Consider the following 23,772-nt stretch of genomic DNA (forward strand, 5'->3'; position numbering starts at 1 on the left):
TGTTCTTTCTTCTCCCTTCATATATCTCCCCCCAATCTTATTCCTCTTCCTTACCCTCTTCCCATTTCTTCTTTCCCCCCATTCTATTTTTCTTTTCCGTTTATTTTCCATTCTCTTTCCTTTAACGCTTCTCCTTTTTTTGTTCACTTCTTTTCTTCTCTATTTTTTTTTTATCTCTCCTTCCTCTCAACTGGAATCTCCATTCCCCAAATTCAATCCTTTTTCTTCTACTCTCCTGAAACCAACATGTCCAGCCCCCTCCGTCCCTGGCAGAACAGATAGCGAGAAAGAGGCAGGCAGAATTATCTCTCTGGGCTTATGCCCCTTTCACCTTATTTTTAAGTTCTGCTTCTTGAGTTACAGACATTTGTCTAAGCACTTTCAGCTCTGCCTGAGAATCATGTCCTGGGTGTGGTTCCTGAGCAGTGTCTCTGCCGCCTGCATCAGCTCCTCAGTCCATGCAGCAAGCACTTAGGCAGGGATGGAAATAAGTGGGCATTTGTCACCTTGACAAAGGGAGAGGGTAGGACTGACCATCCCAAGATGGGGTCACAGTCCTCAGGAGAGCTCGAGAGAGAAATGTAGAGGAAGCTTCATTAGTTCATTTTCTGCCCACCACACCCCTAGGACAGTTGGTGATATTTTGATCCCCATTTTACATACAGGAAAGGTTAAGTAGATTGCCCAAAGTCACACAGCTGTCAGGGGACATAAGAGGCCGTGGGTCTGCTGGCTCTAGGGCAGGCCTATAGAACCTGCCTCCTTTTCTCCTGGGCCCTAGGCACTCCCCTCACCTCCATCCCTCAGGTTCCCCTCTGCTCATAAAGGCAATACTAGGCCAGGCACGGTGGCTCACGCCTATAATCCTAGCACTCTGGGAGGCAGGTAAATTGCTTGAGCTCAGGAGTTTGAGACCAGCCTAAGCCAGAAAGAGACCCCATCTCTAAAACAGCTGGATGTTGTGGCGGGCACCTGTAGTTCCAGCTACTTGTGAGGTGGAGGCAAGAGGATTGCTTGAGCCCAAGAGTTTGAGGTTGCTATGAGCTAAGATATCATGGTACTCTACTAAGGGTGACAAAGTGAAACTTTGTTTAAAAAAAAAAATGGCGGCTCGGCACCTGTAGCTCAGCACCTAGGGTGCCAGCCACATGTACTGGCACTGGTGGGTTCAAGCCTGGCTGGGCCTGCCAAATAACAATGACAACTACAACAACAACAACAAAAAAGCCGGGTGTTGTGGCAGGCGCCTGTAGTCCCAGCTACTTGGAAGGCTGAGGCAGGAGAATCACTTAAGCCCAGGAGTTGGAGGTTGCTGTGAGCTGTAATGCCAGGGCACTCTACTGAGGGCAACATACTAAAACTCTATCTCAAAAAAAAGGCAATACTGTGGTTTACACTCATGGAATGTTAAACACAAGCGGTCTGATCATTTAACCTAGATCTGTTATTCAGAGACACAGAAGCTGGGGGACAGTCAATGGTAGAACCAGGTTGAGAACCAGATGCAGGGTCCTTCCCTCACACTCGGCCCCCCTCTCCTGGTCATTTCTTGCTCAGCATCCCACTGCCCGGTGGGGAAAAACATATTCAAGTTTCTGGAGGAAGAAAGATTCATTAGGCTTAGAAAGATGGTTCTCTGCTTAGAACCTGATGAGTGTATAGTCTCCTAATCCTAAATGCTCAGTAAAGCCACTTACCTCAGAGCACAGGATTTAGCTGTTGGGGCCTCTGGGTTCAGAGTCCCTGAGGGAAGCCCTGTAGACTGCTGAGGTATGGTGTCAATACCATAGTCCCACCAGGCTGTACCCAGAACATATCCTCAGTGTTGTGTTGTTAGTGCTGATAATGACAGTAGTGCCTTTCATCTTCCAAAGTGCCTTCACATTCATTACTTATGGGGTCCTCAAAAGACCCCTGGGGTATAGGCATTATTCTCCCAGTTTCACAGAAAAGCAAAGGCAGCCTCAGAGGGCTTTAGTTTGCTTGCCCACATAGCCAGCAGATGGTGGAGCCAGAGCTTACCCTAGGCCTCCTGACTCAGCCAGCACTCTGCCTCACCCTTCTCTCTGCCTGGCCCATGGGCCGACTGCTGAGATTTTCTTCCCCACCTGCCCTCCAGAGCCTGGCCAGCCGGCTCAAGGAAAACATGGAGAAGCTAACTGAGGAGCGGGACCAGCGCATTGCCGCTGAGAACCGGGAGAAGGAACAGAACAAACGGCTGCAAAGGCTGCTCCGAGACACCAAAGAGGAGATGGGCGAGCTGGCCAGGAAGGAGGCGGAGGCGAGCCGCAAGAAGCACGAACTGGTAATGTCCCCTCGGGGGGCCCAAGCTGGCCGCCCTCTGAGTTGCTGCTGAGTGCACACCTGACCCTGGGCTGGAGGTTAGAGAGCTGAAAGGAGGAGGAGGAGTATGTCAAGAGGACAGTCCTGAGGGCAGGCTGGGAAGCCAAGGGTGGCCCCTACAGCGCAACAACACAGGAGCAGAAAAGGCTCTGAAGGTGCATAGCTTCTCCACAGCTGGGAGAGATTTGAAGCAGGCTTCTGGGCTATTGGAGGGGAGGCTAACCCTCCTGAAAACTGGACTGCCCACATTCCCTCCTAGGAAATGGACCTGGAAAGTCTGGAGGCCGCTAACCAGAGCCTGCAGGCTGACCTGAAACTGGCATTCAAGCGCATCGGGGACCTGCAGGCCGCCATCGAGGATGAGATGGAGAGCGATGAAAACGAGGACCTCATCAACAGGTGAGGGGAGGCTCGGCGCCTGTGGCTCAAGAGGCTAAGGCTCCAGCCACATACACCTGAGGTGGCAGGTTCAAATCCAGCCAGGACCTGCCAAACAACAATGACGGCTGCAACCAAAAAATAGCCAGGCGTTGTGGTGGGCTCCTGTAGTCCCAGCTACTTGGGAGGCAGAGGCAGGAGAATCGCTTGAGCCCAGGAGTTGGAGGTTGCTGTGAGCTGTGATGTCACAGCACTCTACCCAGGGTGACAGCTTGAGGCTCTGTCTCAAAAAAAAAACAGGTGAGGGGAGCCTCTTGGCATCTTGAGCCAGCACAGAGGCCCTCTTGACTGCTTCTGGAGTGAGGCCAGCAGGTAGAGTAACTGTAGCCTCTGGCTCCCATCAACAAGCCACCAACACTCCCTCCCTCTGCTGCCAGACCCTGGTATGGCCCACCCTGCAGCAGCTGAAGGTGGGACGGGTGTAGCCTTGGTGAGCTCCCCACCCCTGTGTTCCCCTCTCCAGGCCTCCTGAGGACCTGGTTCTCCAGCTCTGCCTGCCCAAGATGAGTTATTCCCCTGTTTAGCTGCATTACCAATGGTGCCTGCCCTACTCTGGGGAGAGCAGAGATTTAAAGGCTGTAGTGCCTTGTTACCGTGCCAGAGATTTTCTCTCATAAAATCAACCCAGGGAACAGTTTAGGAGAGAGAGATTTGTAGTCCTAGGCCGAGGAGACAGTCACGAGAAGGGAAGACCAGCAGTGCAGGGTGGGGTTAGGCCCCGGAGATGTTCTAAAGGCTGCACTGGGCAACCTGGAACTTACTGCCTCAGGGCTAGGGCCCATCCTGCAGATTGGTCCAGGGATGTCCCTGGAGCCTGCTTCCTTTGGGGAGGGGAGGTTCCCAGACCAGACTCTGAGAACAACTGTATCATGCATCCCACTGCCTGGTCTCTGCCAGCCAGAGCCAGCTCTTACTGAGGAAAGAGAGGTTCTTGGCTAAAGGGTCCACCTTGATTTTTGCCCATTGATTTTCTGTCTCCTTCCTGTGGGCCCCCTTGCCCACCATTTTCTTTCTGTTTCCAGTTTGCAGGACATGGTGACAAAGTATCAGAAAAGAAAGAATAAACTGTGAGGACTGGAGCGCATGCATGCGCTCTCTGCCTCTCCCCATGGGTGTCTAACCACCCCTAACACTGGGCTCCACCCAGGGCCCTGCTGCATGCTGCATGTGGACACAGCCTCCCCACACACTCCTGCCTAGCTGGTCTCTAACGCTAACATTGCTTACTGTCCTCAGGGGAGACCGGGAACCGGGTGGGCACTGGCAGAGGCAGAGGGCAGGCAATGAGGTATTCTCCCCTAGAAGGGGGGTGGCCCTCACGCCCTTGGTGGGCAGGAGCAGAGTTCTCCAACAGCAGGAAAGTTCACCCTTCTTCAGTGGTGCCTGCAGTCTACATTCTGAGTTCCGGCCTTCTCCCTCAGAAACCAAGTGTAGCTACCTCCCTGGCCTCTTTCTCTGGGGGAAAGTCTGTTTGGACTGGATTTGTCCACATCCTTGGGTTCCTTTAGAGCCTTAGCTGCTTGAAGGAAGTGGATACGTTTTGTCTTTAAAGGTCTGCCACTTTCTTTTGGCAGGCAAGAATAGAAGGTGAGGAGCATCTAACAGTTTCTTGTTTGGAGAAAGCATTCAGGCAGCTAATCACAGCTGCTCTACTGTGGCAGGGGAAGGGAACACAGCCAGATGTGTTTACTTTACACCCTGCGGCACTGTGGACAGAGGGAGGCCCCAGGCCTGGTTTGTTCGTGCTGGTGCTGTCTGTCAGGTGGTGGGAAGCCCAGGAAATCCACCGCTCTCTTCTCTCCCTCTTTTCTGGGTAAGAGCTGGGCAGCACACACGCAGATGCGCAGACCTTCAGGCGCATCAGGCTGATCCTCCGTCAAGTCGAACAGGGTTGTTTCATTTTTTTAAGCGTGGCGTTGCGTTTCCTCCCCCACTCCTTGCCTGGCAGGCCTCCTCCCCTGGCCAGGATGGGCTGGCAGCAGCGCAAAGGACTTGGTGAGAGCTAATGATAAATGTAATAGTGTGTAACAGTGATAGAGGGCCGCTGGAGCCCGGTTGTCACACACAATTAATATCCCCCGCCATTCTGTCTCCGTTTGTTTGTTCCCCTGTGATTCGGCTCCCAGTTAACTAATAGCACATGAGCCCGGACATAAATTGTATTTGACTCAAGGTTTAATTCCGACCATTTAAAATTTCAACTGCCCCCTGAGCCTGCCTGCCCCCGGAATTTGTTTACAGGCCTGATTATTTAAGGAAAAGAATCCAAACATCACCTAGATGCCTGCAACTAAAGGAAGACAAGGGCAGACAGGCCAGCTTTGCAACCCATTAGCTCCTCTGAACGTAAGGAGGGAAAATTCGTATTCTGGGCCCATGACTGCCTGTCCCCTGTGTGTTCCAGCCCTGCAATCCTTGGGCAGTAGGAGCTTCAAGGACTGATAAAATGCACATTTAAGATCATATTCTAAACCATACCCAGGCACACACGCCTTCTTGCACTCACGCAGACACATGGGGATGTGCAGTTCTAACCAGGTTCCCACTGATAGCAGGGAGATGGTGTGGCTCCTTCCTTAGCAGCTCTGGCCCCAGCTCCAAGTTATCGAGCACTAAGGCAGGCAGAAAAATAATGTTTCGATTTACTTAGAGATACAGTTGTTATTGCCATAACCTTAATGAAAGCAGTAAACAGTGCAGTATTAAGGGAGATTTATACAGAAACGCTTTTAACATGTAGACATAGATTTTGCGATGCATACAGCACCTCCTTTCTAAAGGCAATCAATATGGTTATGAACGGCGGTGATAAATTATAGGCTCTGAAGCTAGAGAGGGAGGTTTTTTGCACGGGTGTATAAATCAGGTGGTATTGGCGTTCCATGGGGTCCGGGCACCACAGTAAATCTGCCAGGCTTGGACGGGCATAGGGCTTGCATTAGCAGTTTCAGGGCTGTCTGCTAAACTCCTGTTTACCCGGGGCATCAGCCAACCTCGTCTTTGTTATAATTCTGTATTTGATGGAAGCCCATAAAATATGCCTTTTTATTCCCCCTCCCCATGAGTCAGGCTCTCTCACGGTCCCCAGAACAGAATCTAGTGGTTTCCACGGTGTGTGTGTGTATGTGTTGCACATGCCTGTGTGGCTATTTATTCAAGAACGTAATTCAAGAACAGGGCTGCTCCTGTTGACACAGATGAAAGGAAATTTATATCAAGGAGAAACCTAGCCTATCTGTGGCAGGGGAACTTGGTGAGCAGACATTCTGCAGCTTGTTAGAAGCATTATCACTCAGAAGCTATCTCCAAGGGAGGGAGTCTCCATGACTCCAGCCTCACAATTTGACTCCTTTGGGCTTGCCTGCAAGTGCTAGGATCAGCTTGGCCAAAAGAAGCACTGGGGACTAATAGCTAGAGGCTGCCTGAGGGAGAGAAGAGGAGACATGGAGAGACAAAGTCCTTCTCTGGAACTTTATGAGCCCAGCGGGGTCTCTCGGGGCAGTCTGGATCCTAAAGCTGTTGCCAGTCCTTCAGGAAATGCTGACTCCTCTCCTTTTCCTTTCTCTGTATTTAAGGGCCAGGGAAGTCACAGAGTGGGTCTGGGATATGGCTTATGCCTCCTTAACATAGTGCCCAGGTTAGGGTTACCATCAGCTAAGGACCCTGCAGGTGCCAGCTCACTTGAAATCCTATGAAGCCCTTCTCCTCTCTAGCTTCATGGCCAGCACAAGCCCAGGTCTTGTAAGAAAGACATGGAAAACGGCAGCAACTTATATCTACAATTTGGAGTGACAGACAGAAAACAGCAGAGTTGGCCTCAAGGAATAGCTAAAGGGCCCAGGACTCCTCCTTTTTAACCATTTAACTGTCATTGATAAGTGGATGGTCTTCCTGTCATTCTGCTTGGGTTGATCAGCTGAACAGTTGTCTTTCACAGATAACTGGGATAGGAGCTGCCATCACGCTCCTCAGAGTCATCTTGGTGGCTGTCACACTATGTGGCTGGCCAGGTGGGAACGGGCTCCTTGTGAGTGGTGTGCCCCGTCACTTACTCTCCTCCATGACTCACCGATGCGCATGCCACCCTGCATCCCACACACACCCTCTCCCCCATTGACTTTCCCTTCTGGGCAACGGGTGACCACCTCTTGCCTGGCCTGGCCTGGCCTACCTTTCTGCTCCTCATTCCTACAGTGAGGGGGACTCCGATGTGGACTCAGAGCTGGAGGACCGGGTTGATGGGGTCAAGTCCTGGTTGTCGAAAAACAAGGGACCTTCCAAGGCAGCTTCTGATGACGGCAGCTTGAAGAGTTCCAGGTGAGCGTGTGGCCTTGAGCTGGGAGAAAAAGTCATTTCATGCCACCAGGAATGAATAAGCAGCACCTTGATCCCATGAGGGCAGGCTCATGCCATCGGCGTCTCTTGCCTACTTTCTGTGAGGGGGGCCCATGTGTGTTCCTGGCATGTGAAATGAGCATAGGAGAAGGCTCGGTTTCTTCTTAGCCAGGGTCTGTGTCTCCCTTATTTTTCTCAGGTAATCTTTTTCCTGTTAGGCTCAGGTTTGGTGTAGGATTACCTTCATTCCTGCTTATTCATTCAACAAATGTTGATTAAACTACCCGATAGTTCAGGCCCTTGGAGTCAAGGCTGGAATGGGGCACAGAAGAATCTGGATCCCACAATGCTTGCCAGCTCTGCAGCTCTGACATCTTAATGAGAATAGCAGCAGAAGCCAGGTGCAGCCAGGTTATGCCTGTAACCTCAGTGCTCTGGGAGGCTGAGGTAGGAGATTTGCTTGAGGTCAGCCATTCAAGCCTGAAGTGAGACCCCATCTCTACGGAAAAAAAAGAAAGGAAGAAAAAATTAGCCAGGTATGGTGGCGTACATCTATAGTCCCAATTACTCAGGAGGCTGAGGCAGGAGGATCACTTGAGGCCAGGAGTTTGAGGTTGTAGTGAGCTATGATGATGCTACCACATCATCAGAGCAAGACCTTGTTTCAAAAAAAAAAAAAAAGAATAGTAGCAGAAAAGGCACCAGTTCCCTTGATTCCTGTCCCAGACACAGGCATATTTCTGTCTTTCTCTGCCCATTTTCTACTTTCTCTAACCTTTTCACTGGCTTGTGATATTTCCTCCTAGTACCCATCCACTGGGGGTACTTGCCCCCTATTCCTATTTGCTAGTTAGCCATAGCCTGTGATCATATAGACAGCTACCCCTGGAATTCAGGGCTTCCCCTTCCCCATCCCCTACCTATTGGCCAGCATGGCAGCAAGGAAGAAGAACAGTCTTTCATTCCCTCCCCTCCTATGGCCACTTCCCTGCTAGCTGCCCCTTCACACACGTAGTCCTCCCTCCAACTCAAGCTGATGCTCATCCTCAGGGCACACCTTCCCACCCCTCCCAGAGACAGCAGGTGGGCTGAGTAGAAAAAGTAACATCCCTTCCTCCCCTCTTAACTCCTCCGAGTCCCCTTCCCCAAATCTGGCTTCTCACCAGAAGCACCCAGCAGCCCCCTATAATTGGTTTAATTTATTCGGCCAAACAACATTTTGTTTTTGCAGATAATGCCGACTTCCCCGCCCCACTGCTGTGGTTCACCACGGCGTGGCACAAGGCTCCAGGTAGTTGACAATGAAATAAATTGAACTAAACGTTTAGAGGGGGAAAAGTGATGAAATAGAACAATAGTCTAATTTACATGACATTCTCCATGAAGCTATTTTCACTGACGCAAATTATTTTGCTTCATTTCCTCCGACGTTCGCACCACCACTTTGCCAGAGCTGCTGCCGGTTTCTCCTCCTTTCACCTCCCTCCCCTGTGTCTTTATTCTCTAGGTTTAATGCTTTTTCCTCTCTCTCTCTACATCTCCCTTTCCTGGCTGCCCCTCATCCACGGCTGCTTCTCACATCCCTCCCTCAGAACGGCTCTCAATACCCTCTCTAAGGAGGGCAAGGGGGCAGAGGAGAGGCCGGCCTCTGTGCTGAGCTCCCTGAGCTATCGCAAACGGCTCATCCTAAAGGACTCCATCGGGGGCACCGGGGACGAGGAGTCACTCTTCACTACCCTGAGCAAGCGGGCAGCCTCCCCTGAGAGGCCCCCCCGGAAGGCCCGCACTGGCCCCAAGGAGGAGCCAGGCCAGGGCAGAAAGTCAGAGGAGCCAGATGAATGTGGCTCCATCTTCTCAGAGGCTGGGAGGCGAGCTGGCCGGGGGCTAGAGAAACAGTGGGGCTCAGACTTTGACCGGGCCTCAACCGTCTCTGCACCTGTCAGTCGGGCCTCCTCGGCCACCCGGCATGGCTCTGGTGAGGACAGGGCCCACTCCTCCCTGAGCTTCTCACTGTCAGGCTCACCCAGTTCCCGCCGAAGCACTTCCCGGCTTGACAGCCTGTCAAGGACCCTCAGCCCTTCCTTGAGCCGAGCCTTGGGCTTAAGCCGAGAGAGCCCTGATTCCCGCCTGTCGAGCTGCCTGGATGAGTGGGATGATGGAGCCAGCGTGGCCTTGAGTGAGTCCCACTCACAGTACAGCCACCCATCACTGGCCCGCAGCCTGTCGGTGCCACCCCAGCCACGCGGCTCAGCCTCAGCCACGGATGAGCCTGTGGGCTCTGGCTCCCGCCCTGTCAGTCGTCACTCCTACCTGGACCCAGACCTGGAAGCTGCCATCAATGAGGTCTTAAACTACAAACCTGTCCCATTCCAACGGAGCAGGCTGGAGCCTGATTCTGAGGAGGACGACCGAAAGAGCATCCAAAGTGCCCGGAGTGCCCAGCTGGATCCCCCAGAGCGAGCTACCAGCATCCGCCGCTCTGCCTCTGCTGCTGACGTCTCCCAGTCCCATAGCAGCCGGAAAAGCCGGAGTAAACGAAGGAGCAGAAGGAGCAGCTCCAGCTCCAGCTCCAGCTCAAGTTCCTCGGAGCACAAGCGGCGGAAGAAGGGGCGCTCCCGGAAGAGCAAGAAGAAGTCCAAATCGAGAAGAAAAAGAATGGAGTCAGAATCTGAATCCTCCACCACCTCTTCCTCTAGTGGGTCAACTGTCTCAGGCCACAGCCGCTCAAGCGTCAAGAAGGGCCCAGCTGCAGAAAGTGAAGCAGCTGGGCAGGCACCCCGGCCATCAAAGAAAGAGGAGAAAAAGCGCAAGAAAGAGGTGGACAGCCTGATGATGCGGTACCTGTACCGGCCCGAGAGCGACTAGTGCAGTAGGTGGCACCTGGCATAGAGTGCAGCATGGTGTGTTCCACCGGTGTGAACTAACGTGCTCCCTCCCCACCACAGGCCCCTCTTGTGTTTCCCTTGGGCAGGCCTGGCTACCTTGGAGACCTGGGACCAGCTAAGCTGGTCAGTCACTCTGAGCCCAACCAACTGAACTTGCTGGTGATGTTAGTTATAGTTCCCACTTACCAAATCTTTACCCTGGATCCAGGACCATCCTAGATACTTGCCACACTTTATTTACATAATCCTCACCATAACCCCCAACACAGGCCTGAGTAGCCCTGTTTCATAGAAGGGGAAGCTGAGGCTCGAAGAGGTTGTCACTTGCCAAGGTCACATAGCTAGGCAGTAATGTGGCAGTAACCTGGTCACATTGCCAGGTTCTGAACAGGGGCTGTTCAACTCCACACTTAGGCCCTTAACCACTTCTCCGTACAGCCCAATGCTGAGCACGTGGACAACATGTTTACTGGATGTGCAAGCCACACCCATTTGGGAGTTTCTGTCTACTGCCCTGACAGGCTGGGCCCAGAGAAGGACCTGAGCTGACACCCCAGCTGTGAGTTGCTGCATCAGTGCATAAGCTATTATGGGGCCTTTTGCTCAGCTCTCACCTGGCCCTGCAAAGCCACCTTTTTCCCTGACATGGATTTCAAGCCTAGGAGCACAAGGCTCACAGAGCCACAGCCCACACAGCACCACACCCTGCAGAGACCCAGAAGATGCCTGACTCCTCCCTCAACCCTCCCACTTCCAGCCCACACATGGGCGTCACCTTGGTTCTGCTCATCTTGTAAAGTTCTAATGAATAGAAATTAGTAGGTGCTGAGTGACAGCCCCCTCATGGCTCTCCTGCCTCCCCCAGCTCTTCTCCCTGTGGGGAGGGAGATCTAGCAGTAAGGCCCTTTATGCCCACACCTCCGCCATGGAAGAAAGACAGAGCCTGACTCATTGGAATCCCATTGTTACCAGTTTCCCTAGTAGGTGGTGACATTCTGGATCACCCTAGTTATGTGAAGCTGTTTTCAGTATGGTGCCCTCCCAGGGCAAGCTTGCTGCTTCCCAGGAGGTATGACCCCGAGCTCAGCCCCCTGGGGCCTGGGCGTTTATTTTCCGGATGCATGAACTAACACACTTGTTGCATGCTTGTGCCGTGGAGCTGCTGGACATATTTGCTGATTTTGGATGGTTTATACCAAAGGGACCAGTTTTAAGGTTCCTTTAAGGAATGGAACCAGTGGAAGGGTGATAGATAGGCTAGGGGAAGTGGAACTTGAACTCATTCCTCAGGCCTCAGCTGCCCTGAAACCAAGCTCTGAGGCTCAGCCCTGCTCTGTTGCTTCCCCCATATGTCAGATGGTTGTCTATGAAAGTCAGGAGGTATCTCCATTGTACTAGACAGCCATTGTCAGCTCCACAGTGAGAAAAGACCAGAGTCAAAATATTTGGTCTATCATCTCAGCCTCCTATCAACAGCCCTGCTAGGTCCCAGCACCCCCAGGGTAGGAAGCAGTAGATGGACTCAGGGGAGAAGGCAAAGCAAAGCCAAGGCCCTTTTGCACACTGTGCCTTACCCCAGAGGGGCACATGGGCCTAGCTATGCAACTGGCAGATTTCATATCCCAGTGCCCTCAGCCCACCATTGCCCTTGACCTCACAGCCAGCAAGAACAAAAAGACAGACTGTTTCTTCTACAACCATGAGCACAGTTCTTCTAGTTCACTGGGAAACAAGGAGAAATCCTGAAACCCCACACACCACCACCTCCAAGGAGGATTGGATTCACTGCTGGTAGAGTGGCACCAAGCCAGAGCCTAACCAACCAACATAGAGCCAGAGAGAGAAGGCTTGGGAAGGGAGGACCTTGCTGGCATGCAGCATCAACTGGCTTTGCGGTGGATAAACTGTGAAGGGTGGGGGCAGGGGACAGAGCAGTCAGTTAGCTTCCCATCTGGTCATGAGGACCAGCAAGCATTCGGAACACGAACGAACAAACGCAGCATCCATAGCGAAGTCAGGGGGACAGGGTGGGGGGAAGCTGCCATCCTGGGCTCTCCCAGCGGGAATTAGCTTATGTACCAAATTGTTTGTGACAGTGCTGAGCAGGAGACACTGACTCATGGGGAGGAAAGCTTTTTAAACAATTTGGTTAAAATGTTCAAATTGCCAGCCCTGACTCTTGCCCTGGGGAGGAGGCTAGCTGCCTGCTATTGGCTTTGTGATGGCTGCGGCAGTAGACCTCACTAAGGAGACTGGCTAAAGAGCACCCAAGCTACAAGCAAGGAGGATCTTGGAGATGCACAGCCCAGGGGGAGAGAGACATGGAGTTTACCACCTCCTTGGCTATCTCTGCCGCTGCCCAGAATCTTGGTAGAAAAGATGGAAACCTGGCTGGCTCTCATCTAGGTGTCTGCCTGGCAGGCACAGGAGTATGGCGGTGGGGGCTAGAACCCCCACTTTGAGAAGAGGTAGGGAATGGAGAGGAGCACAGGGCCTTGAAGCAGTTCTTACAGGGCCCAGGGCTCTCCAGCAGTACCTCATTTGCATCTGGGTCCCAGCCCTGGCATCTGCCTCTGCCCTTCTGCCTATAAAATAACCCCACTGTCTTTCCACAAAGTCAGACATTGCTTTGCCTAACAGCAGAACTTTAGCACTGGGTGCCCAGAAATTCTATGTAAAAAATGAGAACCAAACCAGGTTCTAATCACTGCCACTAATTTAGAATTCCAACCCCAAAGCTAAAATAACCCCAATTTTTTTTCTATGTTGCACAGTCATCATTGAGCTTTGTAACTGTGTCCTGGAGACCCCTCAGAGTCCTTAAGTGCCTTTGGTCTATCAAAGTAAGACTCATTTATGTTCAGTCTAGTTTATATTAAATGTGTTTTGTACTATTCTGATTCCTTTAAAAATGGTAATTCATTCATGAGAAATACGATAACTATTACCCAGATTGTCCATTCCTGAACCTTTTTGCATAATTGAACATGTATTCTATCAGGCTCTTCCTTCCCCTGCCCCCAACCCCTCGGGACAGAGAGAGAAAGAGACCTGTCTTTTGCACACCCCTTTGGGCACTCGCCCAGACCAGCAGGAGAATTCAGGTTTGGCCTTATTTTCCTCTCTGGTCATTCAATCTAGCTGCAAAATGGAGTCCTCCAAAGTCTTTGAGGTCTCAGAGTCCCAAGTTCAAGTTTACATACTGGCTGTGTGACCTTGAACAAGGTGTTTCCTCTATTTGAACTAGCTTCCTCATGGTTATTGTAAAGAATAAGATATCTGGCCAGGCGCAGTGGCTCACACCTATAATCCCAGCACTCTGGGAGTCCAAGGCAGGTAGATTGCTTGAGCTCAGGCGTTGGAAACCAGCCGGAGCAACAGCGAGACCCTATTTCTAACAAAAATAAAACATCTAGCTGGGCATTTTTGTAGGTATCTGTAGTCCTGGCTCCCTGGGAGACTGAGGCAAGAGGATTGCTTGCACCCAGGAGTTTGAGGTTGCTGTTAGCTATGACGCCACAGTACTCTACCCAGGGTGACAGAGTAAGACTCTGTCTCCAAAAAAAAGATAGCACACACATGGTGCCTAGGCCTATATCTCATACACGGTACTCAGTAATCAAATCCTTTCCTCTGGATTTCCCACTGACACCTTGGAAAAAGCTCAGAAGGTAGTTCTTTCTTACAGAATCCTGTTTTCTTCTCTTTTGGGTTAGGGACAGAAATTTAATTTTTTATTTTTATTTATTTTTTTTGAGAGAAAAAAACTCACTGTGTTGCCCTCAGTAGAGTGCTGTAGTGTCACAGCTCACAGCAACCTCAAACTCTTGGGCTTAAGTGATTCTCTTGCCTCAGCCTCCTGAGTAGCTGGGTCTACAGGCACTTGCCACAATGCCTGGCTATTTTTGTTTCCAGTTGTCATTGTTGTTTAGCAAGCCCAGGCCGAGCTCGAACCTGCCAGCCTCGGTGTATGTGGCCAGCGCCCTACTCACTGAGCTATGGGCACCTGAGCCAGGATAGAACTTTCAAAGTTCTAGTAAACAAAAGGTACCCCCCAGATTCTTAAATCAGAATTGTAGGCAGTAGGGATCACAGAATTCCTGTTTGCCTAAGGAGAAACTCTAGGACCTGGAAGCAGGGCTGTTGTTCTAAGGACCCGCTGAGTACAGGGCACCGGTAGGTGTGGAGCCACACTGAGCTGAATTTTCTCCAGTGGGGTTCAAATTATAGTGCACTTGAACTGGCAGAGGCAGAGGAAGCAGGAGGGGTAGAGAAGGTGGCTCTAAGACTTTGGGAAAGAAAAAAGGGAAGGTGGATGAAGCTGGAAGATGAGGTCCCCTCTTCCCTACTCCATCCAGGGGCTGATGCTTCGAATCTGGGCAGAAGGATAGTTGGAGGCTTTTTAGAGCTAGTGGCCTGATGCATGTCTTCTAGGATTAGGCTATTGTACCAAAAAGGGGCTTTTCCCATTGTGCCACCCTGAAACAGAGGTCTTGCCAGCCCCTATTTCCTGAGTCTCCATTCCTTATGATGGGTAAGTGATGCCACAGTCAAGGATAGAAATTCTCTGGCTTGGTGCCTGTAGCTTAGCAGCTAGGGCACCACCACATACACCGGAGCTGGCAGGTTTGAATCCAGCCCAGGCCTGCCAAACAACAATGACAACTACAACCAAAAAAACAAAAAAAAAAAATTAGCTGGGCATTGTGGTAGGCACCTGTAGTCCCAGCTACTTGGGAGGCTGAGGCAAGAGAATCTCTTAAGCCCAAGAGTTTGAGGTTGCTGTGAGCTGTGACCCAGGGTAGACAGCTTGAGACTCTGTCTCAAAAAAAAACTTGGGGCGGGGGGAAGGCAGAAATTCTCACAACTCTTAAGAAAATCTGATTGTCCTAGCATTCTGGGAGGCCGAGGCAGGTGGTTTGCCTGAGCTCAGGAGTTCAAGACCAGCCTGAGCAAGAGCAAGACCCCATCTCAAAAAAAAAAAAAAAAGAAACACAGAAAAATCTGATTAGGGGAAAGTTACTGTCTGGGAGGGAAAGCCCTCCTTTTCAGAAGGAATCTTTATAGGAATAACTTCAGCCTAGAGGATATTAAGGAAATTAACAAATAAATGGCTATTAGGAATAACTTGCCTTACAACCTTAGACAGGTTGTAATCATGTAATCACCAGACCTCCAGTCTCCAAGTCAGTATGGTTCATGAACTGCCTGCATCAGAATCTTCTAAGGAGGGAGATGAAAGTACAGAATTCCTGGATTGTACCCAAAGGCTAACAAATCAGCATTTCTAAGAGGAAGACCCAGGAGTGTGCAGCTGATTCTTATGCCCACTCAAGTCCAAGGCCCACTGCTTCCAGCACCGCTTTCCTAGGAATCTTACTTAACATCTTCCAGAGCCAAAATGGTGCTCTCCTTTCCTTTACTACTTTGAGTATCTGTTAGGTAAGCCAGGGATGGTTTTCACTTAGCAATGTTTGGCTTCGGTGAGTGCTCTTGACAGGGTCTTTACAGGGCCTTGTGGGCCTCTCTCCAGAACCAAAAGCTTTGGTGTTGAAATATAGGAGTGTCATTTGTCTGTAACCTATTCCTCTGTCCCACAGTCCCACCAGCTACTGGAAGTCCCTTGCCCCTGACCGGTCAGATGATGAGCACGACCCTCTGGACAACACCTCCAAACCCCAATACTCCCACAGCTATCTGAGTGACAGTGATACAGAGGCCAAGCTGACGGAGACCAACGCATAGCCCAGGGGACTGGTTTGCAGCCCTCCCACCCACAGCCTGTGGCTGCCTTGGCGCCTCTCCCAGGAAATGGTGGGGTACTAATCTCCCCCACCCCCAACTGCAGATCTGCATGGGAAGCACCCCAACCCTCTCTGTCAGGGGGATTTTCCAGGCTGTGGGTGTCCAACATCTCCACACAGAAGAGGTGGGAGAAGAGGAGCTTCTGAAAAGAGAACTTTTTGCTCCTCCCTGCCTCGAAAATGCCACACTCTTGGCTTCTACCGTGGGCCACTGTGGGCAGTGGCAGGTGGCCTGGCACTGCATGGAGCCAGTAAGCTGACCTCCAACTCAGCTCCCTGCTCAGGGACAGTGGACAGGTTGCCTACTGGGACACTCTAGGTTGTCAGGTCCTTGGGGAGGAGTTAGGGAGGGGGCAGCATTTCCTTCTCTCTGTTTTGGGGTGAGGGCTTTCTCTTCTCAGTGCCTGCTGTCTTTCTACTTTTTAATTTAAATACCCAACCGCTCCATCACAGCTGCACCTCTGAGAGTGGGAGGTGCAGCTGGAGCCCCCGGGAATGCCTTGGGAAGCTCATCTGCATCTTCACTCTTCAGAGAGCAGTCCTCTCTCTGCAGCTGGAGACACTGGTGAGCAGAGCTGGGTCCAGGTTCTTATGAGTCAGCGTGAGGAGGGGCCCTTGGGTGCTTCTGGTTTGGGCAGAGCAGGCCTATACAGACGGGTGCATACCGACCTTCTGCAACTTCCAGGCCCCACCCACCTCCTCAGTGTGTTACGTGCAATGACCTATTTAAGAGTAAACCCATTCCACCTATGCCAATTCAGGGCTATCCAAGCACGGCCTCCCTCCCCTTCTGTCCCAGTTGCCTGGATCATGAGCTCCACGTGGGAGGGAAGGCGTTGGGTTGAGGGCTTGTGATCAGAAAGTCTGAAGATTGAAGTTTTGGTCAGTGTTGATGTGTATCACACACGAGTCCTTACCCTGTGTTCTGAGCCTGTGTCATTTTTCTTCTTTCAGTCTCCCTGCCCCCACACACTTATCCCAGACATGACAGTGTGATGGTGGTGGTGGTGGGTCTGAAGGCCCCAGCCCCACCCCAAAAGCTTATCCTGACCAGTCCACCATACTTCGGGGCCCAAGGGCAGTGCCTGGTGCTGCACCTGTCTGCTGTCCCCCCTTTTTTCCTGCAATGGTTTGTACTCACTGGGCTGTGCTCTCCCTTCCCTGTTTACCTAATGTATGGAAATAAAGGCCTTTTTCTTCCTGGCTACACCAGTTTTCCTGCCTGTTCCTTCAGGCTCAAGTAAGGTCCAGTGTGATCTTGGAGGGAGAGGTGGGATTCTGATGGGAACGTGGGGGTCTCAGGCCTGCTCCCATGTTGGACAAGTGTCACTTAGAGGGACTTGGTAGGTCACTTGGGGCAGGCATGAGAGAGTTGATCAAGAAAGACATAATCCCCACCTTCTATGTTAAGAGCCCATGGACTATAATCCAGGTTGGCAGAGTGGTCTAAGCCTCATCCTTCCCTTGCCTCCAGGAGGGAATGTTGAGGTCTACCTAATAGTTAAACCTCACCAATTACCAATTACAGACAGACATTCTATCTTCTCTCCTTCTCTCTCTTTTTTTAGGGGTAAAGGGTTTTGTTTAAGTCATAAAATATCTATTTGTTTCCTTGGCAGTCAAGAAATATTTCATAACTGTTTACTGTGGTCTAGGCACCATTCTAGGTGCTGGGGGTAGATAAGATCTCTCCCTTCATAAAGTGGATATTCCACTGGAGGAGGGAGACACATGAAATACATTCTGTACCTTCTAGTGTGCACAAGTCCTGATTGGGTCGAGAGGAATAAATCGTAGTGTTTGTGCTCCAGGGGATTGTGGACTTGGGCCAGAGCTGACCTATTTGGAAATCATTACACAAGACATAACAGAAGGACAAGATGGGGGCATATTATGAAAGGAGACTGTTTTTGAGGTAGGGTGGGACAGCTTCTGAGAAGATGCATGAAGATAGACCTTCAGGTAGATATTGCTGGAATAGACAAGCTGGGGGGAAGAAGAGCTTATACCAAGGTCCTGGGGCAGGGAGAGACTGGTGAAGAGCATGCTGCAGGCCGTCTGGGGAAGCCAGAGGACAAAGCCTGAGATAACCAATGCTTCTCCAAGTTTCGGTGAAGCCCCTTGGCCAAGGTGGTGGGCCGTAGGCTGGGAAGGAGATAATTCCCTTGGCACTAACCCTAGAGGAAGGAGTACAGGAGTCTTCAGGACCACCAAATTCTGTCTTCACTTTGGGTAAAGTACCCTCACCTGCACACTCATGGCAGCTCTGCTCCTTAAGATGTGATTCATGCAAAACAGAAAGCAAATCTGTCCCTGTGCCGGGCTCAAAGCCAGCTTGCTAGATCCTTCTCTCTAATCACAGACCCTCAGGATTGCTTGGGCTCCTGAATAAGAGAGAACCAAAGTCCTGTGGAACTGGTGCCTAGTCTGTACCCAGGGACTATAGCAGCAAGCAGTGACCCTGAAACTGCCTCCCTTTGTCCTTGTGTCCCCTTGGCAGATTATCTCAGTTGTCCTTTCCCCCATCCCCCGCCCCCATGCCTGGTGGCACAGACACTTAGCGATTTGCTCCTTAATTGTCCCCCAGCTAGGCTTCGCAGATGCCGCTCTTTAATCTCTCCTGATAAATGAATTGCGCTGCTCCTTTAATCATATGTTCATATCCAGGCCAATTTGAATCAATTTGGCAGGAAGTGTGTTGCAAGAGATGCTATGACTGCTGTTTCTCCCCCCCAGGGCCCGGGAGCCAGAGCAACTTTTGTCCTCACCCTCAGCAAAGAGCCCAAGACGCCCATTCAAGGAAAGGATCTCCTACCTGAATGGTGGGGACTTTTCAAAGTCATCTCTTTCATTCTTGTCCTCCAAGCAGGCCAAGTGCGACTGGAGGGAGATGGATTCCCAAAGGTCTCAGAAACGGAAGGGAGGGGGATGAGTCCATAGCCTTCCTTGGTCACTGAATAAAGGGCTCAGAAATGATCTCTGGGAGAAAGTGCTGCCTTAAATCTACCCTAATCCTTTCTGTCCCCCATTCATTTCCTCTGAGCTGGTTCTCAGGGAAGCTGGAACACTTCGTCACCTTTTATATAGCAACACATTCCAGACAAGTCTATGATAATTTGTCCTTGCCTGCTACTGCTGCTGGCATTCACTCCAACTCCTTTCATCTTCCCCTAGGACATATTTTCTAAAACCTCCAGCCTGGTGGGCAGTCTGGGACAGCTTGGTAATGTACCAAGATCTGCCATATGTGGGGGCTGCTCCCTTTTTTACCTCTAGAATGGTGCCTACGTGCAGTAGTGAAAACAAAGCAAAAATAGACAAAGCCTACTAAACAGCGCTTATTCTGCTGCTAGCGCTGTGACCTTGCAGAAGGGACTTAACCTCTCAAGCCTAAGGTGGTATTGCTGGCAAGAACATTTTGGCTCCCAAATTCAGAGCTCCTTACCGCAGCCAACAGAATCTCCCATCCCCAGTCCTTTATTGCACCCACCCCTCACCCCCATCCATCCCTCACCCCGGTGAGAGCCAGAGGGCTGCGAATTCCGGTACCATGGGGGAATATCATCTCCCCTGGTCTCTTTGGGGTTAGTTTTAGTCTAGCCGACCCGTCGAGCCTCAGCGTCGGGTTTCATTTCCTGTCTTTCCCTGGCTCTGCCAGTCCGGGCAGGTGCCCAGCCATTCACTGGACAACTGAGATGTCATTAGCACAGTCATATATCATTTGCACGCCCACGGCTTCAAGAGCGCACTATCCTAAGACTCTGCCCCCCGCCTGGAGGGTCTTCTCTTATTTCTCGTAGGCCACGCCCCTTAAAAGAGAAAATATAGCCTTGTCCTCGGGTTTTTAGGCAGCTGCTGGGGCACACTTACCCGCGTTGCCCTTTTAATGATTACAATGGATCGAGGACCCAGCTACTCTATGTAAACCCTGTTTCTTGGCTTGGCTGCCTGTGGCTCAAGGGGCTAAGGCGCCAGCCACACACACCTGAGCTGGCAGGTTCAAATCCAGCCCGGGCCCGCCAAACAATAATGGCTGCAACCAAAAAACAGCCGGGCGTTTTGGCGGATGCCTCTAATCCCAGCTACTTGGGAGGCAGAGGCAGGAGAATCACTTGAGCCCAGGAGTTGGAGGTTGCTGTGAGCTGTGATGCCACAGCACTCTACCCAGGGTGACAGCTTGAGACTGTCTCAAAAAAACAAAAAAACACAGTTTCTTGCCCTTTGAAGGGCTCTTTGAAGTCCGTAGGGACTGAGACTGAGGGGTCCCCTCCCAGCCTGTCAGCAAAGATCTGTACAATGAAGAGGATGGTGATACCAATAATAGTTCCTACTTGTTAAGCACTTTGTCTACAAAATCTCATTTAACCCCATCACAACTCTGTGAAATGTCATTGTCCTCTTAAAGAAATTGAAGCTGAGAAGTGATGTCATCTTGCCAAGCAGGGTCCTCAGCTTGGTTCCATCAGCTGGCCAGGCATTTGGGAACTATTCTAACCTTGCCAGAGGATGAAGAGAAGGCTGGAAAGCGAAGAATTGCTGCCATGGTCCTCATCTCAAATTGCTGCATGCTTGGTATTCACCAAAGCTTGACCTTAAGAAGGAAACACTTCTTGGCAATTTGAGGCAAAAAAAAAAAAAAAGAAAGAAAGAAAGAAAAGAAAAGAAAAAGAAATCTACCTCACATTTGTGTAGCTCTTTACAATTTTCAGAGCAGCCCCCACACATTACCACATTTGCACTTTACTCCCACTGTGCCAACAATATGAATAACAGTTCCACATAGCCCAGAATGCTATTTCAAGCTATATTCACTTCAGTCTAATTTCATTACAGTACAACAGAGCAATCCAGACCATTCTCTGAGATTTGATCTGGGAGGAGAGATTTCCAGAGCAATAGCCATTTTGGAGTTAACAAGGATGCTAGATTTGCTTAGAAGGAATTTTACAGAGAAATTGAGTCTTCTGTAGTGTAAGCCCCAGTGATGGGTCATATACATAAGGGAGATTCCAGAAAGGATGTGTGCTTTGCGATTGAAGTCAGTGACATAAATCTCCCAGTCAAATACTTATATGTGCAGATAGAATTTGCTGTAGATATCAAAAGTCAGCTATGATAGTTTTACCAAAAAAAGAGAAAAATTCAAAAAGGATATATTAAGTTTTGACACCATCCAGGCAAATTATATTTGAGGTGGCTTAAGAGTCAAAGATTTTCCACATTTTAATACATTTTTTATATGTTTTGTGGTGTATCTATGATCTGACTAGATTAGGAAAAGCAGCAAATGGATTTAGGGAAGAGAGGACACTAAGGAATTTGAAAGTGGAGAATTTTAAAAAGGAGTCAAAAAAAAGAAAAGAAAAGAAAAAGATCCCTATATGAAGAAGATGCAGCCAATAGCTTCAGAAATTTTAGGTCTTTGAAAGATCAGCAATGGGTAGCCAGTCAAATATAAAACTGTATGTGATAAAAGAGGTCTCTTGGCTCATTGTAGCCCTGGGGCCTAAAATCAATTGCATGTTGGCACCTTTGCTTTAGGGCTGCTTCTGCCCCCAGGAGATTACTGTCCTATGGAGAGCAAGGGAGAGTGACCTTGGTGAATGGCACCCCATGGAATGTTCTACACTGCAAACACAGGTTGCATGCCCCTTCGTGGGTCCTAGAACTCGTCTGTGGGGGCTTTTCTTTCTGGTGGACATTCCCAGCCACTGGACAGGATTTAATAGTAGAATTTTCCCAGGAACTGGCAAAATACGACTAGAGAACCAACTAGAAATTGAGGCAGTCTTACAGCTCCATTAATGGGTTCTTAAGGTTATACATAGATGTGAAAAAAAGTAGGTGTGAAAACAGAGATCAATAAATAAATATTTAGGGCGGTACCTGTGGCTCAGTGAGTAGGGTGCCGGCCCCATATACAGAGGGTGGTGGATTCAAACCCTACCCCCACCAAACAGCAACAACAAAAAATAGCCCAGCGTTGTGGCGGGCGCCTATAGTCCCAGCTACTCGGGAGGCTGAGGCAAGAGAATGGCCTAAGCCCAGGAATTGGAGGTTGCTGTGAGCTGTGATGCCACAGCACTCTACCAAGGGCGATAAAGTGAGACTCTGTCTCTAAAAAAATAAATAAATAAATAAATATTTAAAGGGACCTCTGAAAACTACAAAATAGTTTTATTTGGAGATGTGGAGATATTGATAAAGTATTTCATATCAAGTTTTCACACTTTTTTTTTTTTTTTTTTTTTGTAGAGACAGAGTCTCACTTTACCGCCCTCAGTAGAGTGCCGTGGCATCACACAGCTCACAGCAACCTCCAGCTCTTGGGCTTAGGTGATTCTCTTGCCTCAGCCTCCCGAGCAGCTGGGACTACAGGCGCCCGCCACAACGCCCGGCTATTTTTTGGTTGCAGTTTGGACGGGGCTGGGTTTGAACCCACCACCCTCGGTATATGGGGCCGGCACCCTACTCACTGAGCCACAGGCGCCGCCCAGTTTTCACACGTTTTTTAAGAAAGAAGTTAGTACAGGCCAGGTGTATTGGCTTATACCTATAATCCCAGCACTTCTGGAGGCCAAAGCAGAATGATTACTTGAAGCCAAGAGTCCAACACTACCCTGAGCAATATCAAGACTCCATCTCTACAAAAAAATAAATAGACAAAACTAGCCAGGCATGGTGTTGCTCACCACTAGTCCTGGCTACTCCAAAGGCTGAGGCAGGAAGATGGTTGGAGCCCAGGAGTTTGAGGTTGCAGTGAGCTATGATGACACCACTGCACTCTAGCCTGGACAACAGACCCTGTTTTAAGAAGAGAAAAAAAAAAAGTCAGTTCAGATATGTGTACCAATACCAAAAGTAGGCTCCACATTGTCATATTAGGGTGACTATAAGAGTAGCTTCTTTTCCGGGATTTGTTATATAGAAATCATAGCTGTGGGGGGTGAACCATGTGGCAAAGCTGCTTAGAAACTGCTCAGATCTCTTCCTCAGGGAAAGCCATTCTTAAAGCAGCAGGCGTCTCTTGGCATGGCTGAGAGTGGAAGCTGGAAGAGGAACAGATTGGAGGGTGGAACTTGAATGGGGTATTTAGGAGAGAGAAGAGCATTTAGAGCAAGCCCTCCCCTGCAGCCTGGTGCCCAGCAGGTGACTGGTTTGGGTGAGGATGTTCCTGCGGACAGAGACTGGTGGTGGAGTTGGGATGAGAAGCCAAGAGTTGAGAAGGTCATTTAGGATGTTTGTGTCATAATGATAGACTTTCTTTTTTTAAGATCTGTAAAGGGGGGGGGGAGGAGGGCAGAGCTCACTGGCCAGACTGTGTGCCTGGCTGATAGATTTGTGCTTCTGAGAAGGTTTAGCCCCTTAAGGAAGTACTGTTGCTGACTCAAGTGACCAGTGAGTTTCTCTAAGAAAATGAGATATCCATAGTAGAAGAGGAAGCCTGGGGTTTCTGCATGTGGGAAGGTCTGGGAGGAGTAAGTCTCCAGGGACGTGGGTGTGATCGCCATCCCCAGCCCTGCCCCCACTCCTTGCTCCCCAGTAGAAATCAGCTACAAATCTCAGCTTGTTGGGAACAGATGGCCTTGGCTGACGAATAAGCCACCGCAGGCTGCTCCACCTGTTCTCAGGCTGGAATAATCAGCTCGAGACAAACATCAGCGCTGAAATAACTCATGGCAGCGGGTGATGCGCAGGCACGGATTCCAAAAATCTCTTAAACAGACCCCCTCCAACTCTCTCTCCTCCCCAGCCCCTAGAGGCCATCAGGGGAAGGTAATGGAGCGCAGAAGACTGATAGAGCCCCAGTCTGAGCTGGAGGCCAGAGCTGGTAGTGCCATGGGTGGGGCTGGGTGGAAGACAGGGCTGATTTCTGCGACAAGGCAGGGCCACACACCTCTGTGGGGCTGGAAATCTTTCCTTGGGAGCACGTGGAGAACAAGGGACTGGTTGGTCCAGGGCCGTGC

The 23,772-nt window shown here is 50.3% G+C and overlaps 1 protein-coding gene across 14 annotated transcripts in view; it reads left to right on the forward strand.

Annotated features, from left to right (window-relative positions):
- MYO18A (myosin XVIIIA) overlaps positions 1–18,767 on the forward strand; it is a 101,994-nt gene extending 83,227 nt beyond the window's left edge. For 5 of the 14 annotated variants that reach the window (XM_053569617.1, XM_053569618.1, XM_053569622.1 and 2 more), the window contains 6 exons: positions 2,120–2,305; positions 2,603–2,742; positions 3,804–3,848; positions 6,976–7,098; positions 8,709–9,985; positions 15,602–15,742. In XM_053569617.1, coding sequence (XP_053425592.1) covers positions 2,120–2,305; positions 2,603–2,742; positions 3,804–3,848; positions 6,976–7,098; positions 8,709–9,981 — 1,767 coding nt within the window. In that variant the 3' untranslated portion in view covers positions 9,982–9,985; positions 15,602–15,742. Of the gene's footprint in view, positions 1–2,119; positions 2,306–2,602; positions 2,743–3,803; positions 3,849–6,975; positions 7,099–8,623; positions 9,986–12,775; positions 12,845–15,601; positions 16,610–18,541 lie in introns of those variants that run through there. The other 9 variants (XM_053569626.1, XM_053569628.1, XM_053569615.1 and 6 more) reach the window with 8 other exon arrangements.
- Positions 18,768–23,772: the final 5,005 nt, after the last annotated feature.

The sequence above is a fragment of the Nycticebus coucang genome, chromosome 18, assembly GCF_027406575.1.
Source record: "Nycticebus coucang isolate mNycCou1 chromosome 18, mNycCou1.pri, whole genome shotgun sequence".
Classification (NCBI taxonomy): domain Eukaryota; kingdom Metazoa; phylum Chordata; class Mammalia; order Primates; family Lorisidae; genus Nycticebus; species Nycticebus coucang.